Source organism: Nymphaea colorata, chromosome 11 (assembly GCF_008831285.2).
Source record: "Nymphaea colorata isolate Beijing-Zhang1983 chromosome 11, ASM883128v2, whole genome shotgun sequence".
Classification (NCBI taxonomy): Eukaryota; Viridiplantae; Streptophyta; class Magnoliopsida; order Nymphaeales; family Nymphaeaceae; genus Nymphaea; species Nymphaea colorata.
This window is the reverse complement of record NC_045148.1, coordinates 4162746-4174191: the sequence shown is the minus strand read 5'-3', so window position 1 is coordinate 4174191 and position 11446 is coordinate 4162746. Positions and strand designations below refer to the sequence as shown.

At 36.1% G+C, this 11446-nt stretch overlaps 1 protein-coding gene across 1 annotated transcript in view; it reads right to left on the bottom strand.

The window, feature by feature from the left end:
• Positions 1–2776: 2776 nt before the first annotated feature.
• The window catches only part of LOC116264923 (uncharacterized), a 28298-nt gene continuing 19628 nt past the window's right edge, over positions 2777–11446 (bottom strand). The window contains exon 3 of the mRNA XM_031645384.2: positions 2777–2998. Within this exon, the coding sequence (XP_031501244.1) occupies positions 2982–2998 (17 nt within the window). The 3' untranslated portion in view covers positions 2777–2981. The remainder of the gene's footprint in view (positions 2999–11446) is intronic.

The window sequence follows — 11446 nt, the reverse complement described above, 5'->3', positions numbered from 1 at the left end:
TCTGCCTCGATCCAAGTAGCGCAAATACATGCAGGATGTTTTTCCAATTTCTGTCAGATAATTGGAAGTTATAAAATCAAGTTCTTGCAACTTGGGCCCGATCATTCCTTCCTTACCTCTCGTTGTCCAACCCTGCGAAGTCCACAAATCACGACCCACTTGACTCCTGTCTCGCGTTTGAATTGCAATCCTCCTTTTCTTGTTAAGGTTACTTGACTTGGTCAGCTATATTAAGCCCATCATGCATTGCCGTCCTTTGCACGAATAAGGAAAATATTTCCCCCATCACTCACACAAGAAATCTCTCTCTCACACTCCCTCTCTCGGGCTGAAGGGGGGTGTTTGATTGTAGCACAAGATTGCTTAGTCTTTATTTTCAATGTTCCTCTCATTCGCTTCTGAGGTTGAGTGTATGATCATTTTTAAATAGTTTACAGTTTGTTGCGATATGTGGCATATTCTTGCTGGGCAACATTTCTCTAGATCAATCTTTAATTGTTTTTTACGGGAAAACATTAGTCCACGCCTTATCTTCTGGTTTATTTGAGTTGGTGGTCATGCACGTAGCTGTCTGGCCTCGATTTTCTTATTGCAAACTTGAACTTGTAATTGACGAGTGTTGTTTCAATCCATCGGTGAGTCTCTGGACCCAGCATTTGTTTGATTGTGGCAGCCATTGCCATCAAGTGATGTCACTTTATTTGGCTTCCAGATCAATAATATTATATTCTGTATCACTAAGATCTTGGCAGGATGTTTTGTCAATGGATGGGAAAATCTGTTAAAATTGGGTGGTCTGGATCCAGATGACAATGCCATGATCAGGATTCATGGGCAGGAGATCCTGAGTTCGAGTCTGATTGGACCCACTATAGGAAAGACCAAAGCTCTGAGGCCTCCAACTAAGAAGATATATACTAAACTTTGTTCCTAAGAACTTCACCTTTGCTGTGGTCTGATATAATTTCATGAACCATATCCAGCTCCATATGGAACCACTTAATTTATGTGAAACTATAACCACATATATCGCAATAATTTTAAAAAATATTACGATATTAGCGAAAAAATAAAAAAAAAAATTAAAAGGGAAAACATAGCGATATTTTTTAAAACAAAGTTGAAAATCAATTTCTCACGATTTTAACATGATTTTTTCACGATATTTCATTCATTTTTTGTATTTTCATTTTTTCCAACTTTTGTTTCATTATTTTTAGTTCCTCTAGTTTTAGTTATTTAACATGACCTCCTGTATGCAATACAATGCTTGTTAATTTATCATTTTTTATCATTTTAGGTCAATGCTTTTTATGTACTCTAATTAATTTTTCATGTATTGTATTTTCACCTAACATTTTTATTTAAAAAAAAAACTTTTAAGATTTTTTCCCAAAAAAAACAATTTTGCCAAAAAAAAACCACCTGAGATCGATATTTGTGGCTATGTGTCAAACTCAGTCCTCATGAAAGCTGCCATGAACAGGTTAAAATCAGATCATACCTGATGGATGAAGGACACCTAATGCAGGAAGGAAAACCATATTCTTCGATTGCATTGACGAAAATAATGGCAGTGATGGCCACGATGATGAACATGACATATTTGGCAGTAAGGGTACGTGATTTAGGAAGATGTTTAACAAAATAAATGTCGGTATCAATGCGCCATGGTTGCATTCTATCCAACAAACTTGTTCCACAGTTCATGCAATGCAAAAGAGACTCCGAGTATTTCAATCACTTTCGTCTCCCGTGTTGTAAAAATTCAGTCAAAAGTCCTCGATCACCATTATGATTGTCAATATCATTTCTCATACGGCCATTAGCTACTGGAACTGTAAAACGTAATCGTTCTGTACGCATTCATTTGTGCTTTCGACCGTCTCAAAACTGAACACCTGATTTTTCATGGTAAGAGTAGATTATAACAAATGCTTTTGAGGGGCTATTTGGCATAAATAACACATTGTTATTGTTTCATAAAACACTTTTTTTAAGTGGTCAATGAATCTAACTAATTTTTGGGTTATGTACATGAGACAGTAACATAAACTTATTGTTCCCAAACAGCCCCTAAGGATTTTCGTCTGCTGAGCTGAAAGAGCAGAGAATATTGGAGTGCTAAAAGACTGATAAAATTGCTAGGTATGAACATGTTAACCAAGGGAAAATTATTGATCAAGGGGTGATTTCTACAAATTCCATCCAGTAGAATTGACTGAACATGAAGAGACCCGGCTTGCCCTAACCACTCCTCTAGTTGGAACACAATTTACAGTCTTCAAAGTTGGGCAAGCTTAAATAGAGGTGTTTACTTAACAACCAGCAATTAACGCGCTTTGGTGAACCAGGCGTTTACTAGATTGCCATGAAAGTGGAAGATGCATAGTCAGCAAATAAGCAGATCAGAGTTGAGGTGGTTTTTGTCTTGAAGTAGACGTAGATAGAAAATACAAAAGAACATTATAGGGGATGACTTGAAGTGCCAGAATCACATTCTGGCAAAAATAAGATCTTATTGAGTATACATATACAAATACACCTAATACGTGGACTGTATTTACAAAATATGCAATAGTAAACCATCATCCTAAATTGGTCATAAGGCCTTCCATGACATTGCAAGAGAGAAATCAAGCTAAGTCCTAGTCAGGGAAGAACCCAGAATATTGTTCAGGTGATCCTTTAATTCAACCCCAGGCCCAGAAGCATGCCGCTCATTTATTTAGTTGAGAATTCTCCTCTATGTCGATTATGAGGAAGAGCTAGAGTATAGAAAAATGATTCAATTTGTTTTCTCTCATTTCTGAAATTTCATTACAAGGAAGCTTATTTGGAAAAGTTGAAATGGCAAAGTGCTTAAACAGTTACAATGATTTTGAAGTTTAACAAACTTCACCGTTTACCCTCAAAACCCACACTCGAAGTTTTCCAACGAGAAAATATGTGCATATTTCGGATGAGGAGATAATCAAGCGCTAGTCATCATCAGCGTCTGCAGTAAGTTTTTAAAAGTTAGTATTCAGCTAGATGCCAAGCATATAGAAACAAATCAAAATTTTGGACTAAAAATTATTATAATAATCGTAATAATAATACCAACAACAGTTTGGAGAAGCACGTATTAGAACAATTCCAAGCAAAGCTCCTACTTAACATGGAAAAAGAATGTTCAACCAAAGCAGTCTATAATAACGTCTACACTTATTGTAGAATACAAAGTTGAGATCACTGAGAAACTCTTGCAAAACTATAATAAAACTGTAATAGTATCACTTGTTATCTTTTAGCTCCCCTATCAAACAGTCACGCTAAAGAAAAGAACTGTAAAAAGTTATCACTAAGCAAATCTTACAAAACTATAAGAGAATTGTTATAGTAGAAATTTTCATCTTTTAGCTCCCCTATCAAACAAATGGTCATGCTAGGAAAAGAAGTAACTGTAAGGACCAGGCACTCACTATGTAGTCTTCGGATAAATATTGTTAAACAAGTGATTTCCTAAGCTAGCTAGTCCCCTAAATGCATTAACAGATTTAGTTCTGTAGCCAACTTTGTACACCCAGCAGATGCTATCAACCATACTGAGGAAGGCTCACAATAACCAACCAAAGTACTATCATTCAAACCACCGCATGGCCTACTGAAAGATAAACGGGAGTCATCATTGATCTCCCTAGAACCAGAAGTACTTAGTTGGAGATTGCATCGTCTTCCAACTTATACGTTGAACCATGTCAAGTAACCAATATGAGATGCTCTCAATCATGTTAACATGGTCACCCTAGACTACAGAGTCTGCAGGCTAGCTTAGAAATTATATGAAATTCCCCAAAGAAATTGTATATATGAGATTCAAAGAACTAGCATCTAGTATGAACGGTTTCAACAATTTAACAGCAGCAAAACAGTTTTTGCCTTACGATATGGACAAACCACTATGCATTTGAAGAGGAACATCAGCCATATGTAGAAGAGTTGGTGGCTACTTTCTCTTGTTCAAGGTTAACCACACAAATATCAAACTAATGGCATAAAAGTGCACTCACATGTTCTCAAGAAGGGAATGTATGCCAAGGTGAAACCAGGATTATACCATAGTAAATGCAGACCTTCAAGTAAGTCAACAAAGCCACACTGTATCTTTGCAAACAAGCCTAACTTCATCATCACCATTAAGTTGTCTTTCTTGACTCACCAAGAATGAGAACTTAATTACGCCTTGAAAGGATCTGTTTTTGAAGCTAAGATCTCATTCATTGTTAGATTACATGTAACTATGTGTGTGTGTGTGTGTGTGTGCAAAAATTCTATCCCACCATATGCCGAATGTTGCTGGATGGCTACAAATTAAAAATTTACCGCTAGAAGTACCACCAATTGTTGCTAAAAACATCATTATCCATTACTACATCATAAACTGTCACCAATGGTCATATGATGGCTGTTTTTTAGAGACAGATTTTTAATTTTTAGCTATCTGGCAACATTGAGCACATGGCAGCATATAACTCCCCCACATACATACATACACATGCATGCATGCATATAGATATAGGAATTTCTAGTAATTTTTTATGTTTGTTTCACTTATTTTTTCTGTATTTTTTTACTTTTTTCTGTTATGCGGAGCTCAGCTTGGTCAAATATTTCTTAACCAAGCTAGAGCCAGATGTTGGAGCTAGCCCAACGACTACATCTCTTCAGTTCTCTCCCTTTTCTATTTTTTCCTGTTGTGTGTAAATACAACCCCTATTCGCCAACGCAACCATAGCCACAAATATTATGATGTTTTCAAAAAATCGCAATATTAAAGAGAAATAAGATAAAAATAAGAAATACCCGAAAAAAAAACACACATTTTTTAAAAAAAAAATTGCCCAGATTTCCCCAGAATTTTTATCAGAAAAACAACTTTGTCCAAAAATATCAGAAAAAAACCTCACTGTTAAAAACCCGAGAACGATATTTATGGCTATGGATGTCACTAAGCTGTTTATCACAGCTACTATGATATTTGAATACAGTTTGCTTCACTTTTCAAGAGTTCTTTGTTTTCAGGCCTTAGTTCCTTTGGTTTACTTTTGTTTTCGGCTTGGTATCAGTGCTCTCTGCTTTTTCTGGGCATTTCATTGGGTGCTGTCATCAAGAACTCATACTGCTGCTCTTTTCCTGTGCCAGTGTGGTCATTAATATTGCTGGACTGCTGTCTTCTATTCCTGCTGAAAATCAAGAATCTTATTTGGATTTGTTTGCGATCATCTATCCTTCTCCGGAGCTGATAAAGATTGCTTGTTTCTACTGCCATCCGCTTGTAAAGCTTTTCGACAAGTTTTGATTTGGCAGAATGAAGATTTTCAATGGAGGATTCCATAAATTTCCATGGTCGAAGTTACATAGCTCCTTTTAAATTTGATGGACCCAATAACGCATTATGGGCAAAATGTCTAGAAATGCAAATCAAAGCAAGTTTCTTTGGGGATGAATAAGTACCATAAAAAGTTGGATGATTGGGAGGCCAAAAATGCAAGAATTTAGGAATGGATATATAATAGTATTGAACCTCAGTTAGCCCAAAATCTTTATATTATGAAAAATCAAGTAAAGTTTGGAAAGATCTCAAAGGGATGTTAACCCAAAGAGATATGGCCCGAAAAAATCTCTCAATGTAAAAAGCTCAAAACACTAAAGAAGGAGAGAAAAATATAAAATACTACTAAATGGAAATCACTATCATTTGGAATGAGTTGGATCACCTAAATCCTAAGCTTGGAAACGCTATGTGTTAAATGACATGGCTAACAGATTAAGTTCAAAGACTATAGAATGTGATTTTATTAGATATTTAGAAACCTAAAAAGCTATGTCACACGGATACGGCTGGGAAGGTCAAGTACCGGCGTCGACACGCCGACACGGGGATCCCGACACGGGGACACCGTAGGATACGTTTTGGATCGGGTCTGGGTCAGACCCGATCCAAACCAACCCGATTTTCTTTTAAACCGTCGTTTTCTCTTTACGCGACTTTACCCTCCGACAGTCGACTTTCCTTACCTCGACGACTTCCACGGCAGCACAGTTCGGCAATGGCGGGCGACGGCGACGGCGACATCTGGTGGCGTCCGGCGGCAGCCGGTGACAGACAGGTAAGTGTTTTATCTATTATTTTCGACATTAGAAGTTAGGGTTTCAACTTTCATTTGGGGATTTTTTAGATTGGGTATTTCTTACCGATTTTGGGATGTTTTGGTTTGAAGATTGGACGGTTAAGGATCCTATTCTTCACTGCTATGTGCGATATTTTCTTTTTTTTGTTTGATTTTGGGATTTGGGGATTTTGCCGATTTGGGGATTTTGCCTTCGTTGTTGTTGATGATGCTAGATATGTAGCCTTCGTTGTTGTTGATGATGCTAGATATGTAGCCTTCGTTGTTGTTGATGATGCTAGATATGTAGCCTTCGTTGTTGTTGATGATGCTAGATATGTAGCAGGTTCAGCTACATAGTCGATCGCAGCTAGATATTATAGATGAACTCGGCTGTTGTTGGGAAATTAATGATTCTATTGGCTTCTAGCATGCAATCTAGATGGCATTAACATATAAAATGTTAATTTTAGAAGTTTATAACATGATAGTATGCATATTTCCTCGGTTGTTTTATTTCAGACGTTTTATGTTCATTATATGTTTTGTAACTGCATGTTTATGTTCATTATATGTTTAATGTAGTATGGCGAGGAAAGGAAAAACAGTGTCTCAGTCTCAACCTACAAGTTGTGGTTCTGGAGGTTCTGGATCAGCTGCGTCTATTGCACAGCCACTTTGTTTGAGACTTTCTTGCTTATGTCTTAGCAGTTATCACTTTTGAGATTGGTGATGAACAATGTTTTGTTTGAGACTTTCTTTATTATCATTTTTAATTTTTTTGAATATAATATTCGCCGTATCCGCGTATCCTAAAATTTGAAAAATGCCGTGTCCCCGTACCCGTACCCGTATCCATAGGATACCCGTACCCGTATCCGTGTGACATAGCTAAAAAGGTTACAAATGTTACGATTTAACAAATGATAAAATAATTGTTCCAAGACATTTTCTTTTATTGAAAGTGAAAGTGGTTTGAAATAAATAAAACAACTCAAGGTAATATGGTTTACTCCTTGTTTAGATGTCTTAATATGGATTACTCCTAGCTTAAATATCTGTCCAAGTTTCATGATGAATCACTTGATGCTGAGAAAATGTGAATAGCATTGGAAGTAATATCAAGAGTGGAGCACCTAAAGAATTCATGAGTCATAACTCATAACATATCACAGACGACATAGAACTCCAACCCAGCATGAAAGCACTCGTGTAGAGTACACCAGTCCCTTAACAGTTGAAGTCCACCCACCTCTTGTGATAACCCTTAGAAGATCTACAAGAACACTTAAAAGTTCTCAATAGATTTGTGTCTTATGGGACCTTTGCACCTAAATATATGGCATGTATAGTTCTATACCTATTTTGGACCATCCACATTCTATGAAGCCAAAGACTATAAACAATGGCAAGATGCCATGCCCATGATAGACAAGTTAGACGCCCTTAACAAAGCCAATACTTGGGAAATATGAGACTTATCATTAGCAAAAAGACAATTGCGCGTAAATGTGTTTCCCACGTTAAGTAAAGCCAAGAATAATGGGTCTTTAAGAGGATACAAGGTCAGATTAGCAGCCAAATGATATAATCAAAAGTATGGGATCAAGAAACATTTGTCCCTATTGCTGAAGTGACCATCATTACAACCAGCATTGCTCTTGAATCCATTAAAAGATTGAATGCTTATTGAATACATGTAAAAAATGTTTATTTGAATGGAGAACTTGGGGAAGAAGTTTATATGGATGCTCCACAAGACTTCCACGTTCCATATGGAAAAATATTAAAATTAAAGAAGGTTCCATATGGACTCCAAAATCGTTGCAAATGGCTTTTGAAATGAAGGTTCAAGCTTTCTTACCTATTTTCTAGGTAATGAAGCAGCTTGTTCTACTAAAAGTTATTTTATATCCCAAATCCGGTTTGCTGCAAGGATTATTGACAACAAGACATTAGAAATTCGTGAGGTGGATGAAGCTTGACAATGGTATACATTGTACAGATAGTTCATACGATCTTAGCAACAAACCTCCTGTCTGAGATTGTTCATGCCATCCATGGGGTAAGCCAGTTCCAACATTCTCCAACATCAGTTCTGTGATTTTTCGAATCATCAGATATATCAAAGGAACAATGAAGGAGGGGGTTTTTCTGCCTTCCTCATCTTCCTTAGGTTTAATTGCTTATATAGATAGACACCGGCTGGAAGACTCCAATAATAGACTCTCAACAACTGATTTATGTGTTTTCTTAGGCGAATCCTTAATCTCAAGAAAATATAAGAAATAACAAAAAGTTTCTATGTCATCCACAGACGCAGAGTACCCAACAATGGGTTCAGCACCAATGGGAATCATTTGGCTAGGAGAACTTGTACTAGACATGGGGACTAATATAAAGGGGCCAAATAAAGGTGTTGTGATAATAAAAGTTTTATATAGATTGTCAAAAATCACATTTTATTGAGATAGATTGTCACTTTATTAAGGAGAAAGTCTAAAGAAAACAATCAAATTACCATGTCTGGTTTCAGAGTTTCAACTTTCAACTTGCTCATTTCTGCAGTAAAGCTCTATGTTCTCCAATTTCATTTTCAATTTTTGTTTCTTACACCATAAGTTTGAGAAAGGGGTGTTAGATTATATGTAAATTTACTAATATGTGTGTGTGTGTGTGATCATAGATTCATATAGGTATATGTGATACAAATTTGATATGTATCTCTGAATATAAGAATTTCTTGTAATTTTTTTAAGTTCATTTCACTCATTTGTTTATTGTAATTCTTACTTTTTCACTAGCATCTAGCTCACCCTGGTCTAGCCCAATGTCAAGTTCTCTTCAGTCCTCTCCCTTTACTCTATTGTGCGGAAATAGAACATGGATCTAGCACGATGGCTAGTTCTCTTCAGCCATCTCCCCTTTCTCTTTCGTCTCATTGTGTATAAATAGAACCCCTATTCAATAACATGATTAAGCTGCTTTTCACAGATGTGATATTTAGATACAGTTTGCTTTATTCTTCAAGGTTCCTTTGTTTTCAGGCCTACTGCCTGGAGTTTTCTTTTGTTCTTGGCTGTGTATTAGTGTTGTTGACAATCATAGTGACATAGTGATTTGGGATCCTCACCCTAAACCCTGCAGTAATGTGATTCAAAGAGGAATTAAAAAGTAATTTAAATGAAAAAAGAAAAGAAAAGAAAGAATTGATGAAGAAATTAGGCTAAATTTATTGATCAACTTCAGTAGTTGTCTGAAAATATCAACTCGTGCCCTTAAATAGGGCCTTCTAATCATTTTGGACTTTCGTATTCAAAACAGAAACTAATAAAAATAAAAAGGTTCAAAATCAATAGATTAATCTAAACCAATAACTGGAACAGAATCTGCTGTCATAGGTGCACTACCTGTACAGGTGTCTTGCTGTAAACCTAGTGTTGAGAAGGTGTGGCCTGACCTCTGTCACACGGGTACTCCTAAGGAGGAGTACCCACACGGTACCGGTATGACACGAGTACGGGTACGGCAGGGGTGCTGCGTTGACCGCACCGGGTGCGGTCGATGCACCCAATGTCATTTTCGACTTTTTCATACTCTGTCAAAATTGACTAAGTCCAAATTTGTCCGATTTTAATGTTAATGATTTTTACATTTTAACTTTTTAAACCATTTTAACATTAAAATTTTCGAAACCCTCATTTTAATGTCTCACTTCCCTCTTTTTTCTTCATTCTTGCTTCGTAGTGTTGGGATTTGTTTTCTGCTTCGCTAGCTCATTTATCTTGTTATGTAAAAGTCTATGTTGTTCTTTGGTTTGTGCTTATGCTTCTGTACACGCGTGATTTTCTTCGGTCTCAGTTGAGCAGTAAATTTGCGATTGAGGAGAATGAGAATTAAGAATGATAAATTTTGGATTATGATTTATGACTATGTTATTCTGTTTATAATTTTTTGATATATATATATATGTATACATATGTATTTGTTTGTTTGAAATTTTTTGATATATATATGTATATGTGCATGTGTGTGTATGGCCGTACCTCCGCACCCAAGTTTTTTAAAATGGTTCGTAGCCGCAACCGGCACCTGTACCCGTACCTATGTGACATAGGGTCTGGCATATAATTGATCTGGGCCTGTTGAATTGATTCTAACAATTTGTTTGGGTCACAATAAGAAAATAGATCGACCGTGTTGAATATTGGAGAAGCATATTCCAATTTTCAAGGAGCTTAAGGAGATATGCATTTTTCCCCAAACGTTGGAGGATCTAAAAAGGACCATATTTACAAGGACTTAGCTTATTGTAGGTTCCATCAGGGAATCATTCAGGCTGCAAATAGACCCACACAAGCTGACTGACTTCAAAAGTGACTTGGCCTTATATGAATCATAACTCTCTTGTAGTTTTTGTTGAACTTGTTGATGGATGTTATAGATATTCGCCACTGTGTCTAAGGCATTAGGGTCAACATCAGATGGATGAAACATAGGAAACAAGTTAACCGCATGTGCAGGAGAATTCCAATAGACAATTTCAAAGAGGGATTTACCAGTAAAGCAGTTGATTGTACTGTTATAATTGAACTTAGTTTGCAGCAACATTAAGTGCCATGTTCTAAGTTTTTAACATTGTCTCTTACCAGGATTGAAGTAGGTTAGTAGCCCAAACTTAATTGACTTGGTGCAATCCGTTGATAAACTTTATATTTTGTAATCAATAAGGTGATTGGCAACTAACTACTTAATTACCAAATTTTTGAGGTGAATCTTCTAACTTGCTGAAATATAAGGATTTTGAATTATTGCTTGTTTATCAAATTTGAATATCTGAAATGAAAAGTTAAAGCTGATTAGGCTTAAGTTCAAGTATGGTTATCTATTTCTTTCAATTTTTAGAGTATTGGGCTCTTTACTTATTAACCTTTTAGTTTTACAGAATATATTCATACATGTTGAGTTTGTTAACTATTGGACAGTTGTAAATGTTGAACGTATTGATTTTAATGCTCGTTTTTTCTCATGTTGTTTTTCGTTGATACATTGATTCTTCCCACTCACTTTTGTTGAAGTATCAACTACAGAGTAGCAATAACAGCTTAATTGTCTGATTTCTTATTACTTAATGTTAGGTCGACCTACTTTTTAGTTATACATGTAAGCAAGTCATTTTACAACCTTTTTATATTTAAATGACAAGTATATATATGTTTCAAAAAGAACAGTTAACAAAACCCAGCCCAAGTCACCAAGTAGACCCACCAAGTCACGAGTGAATAATGACAAGT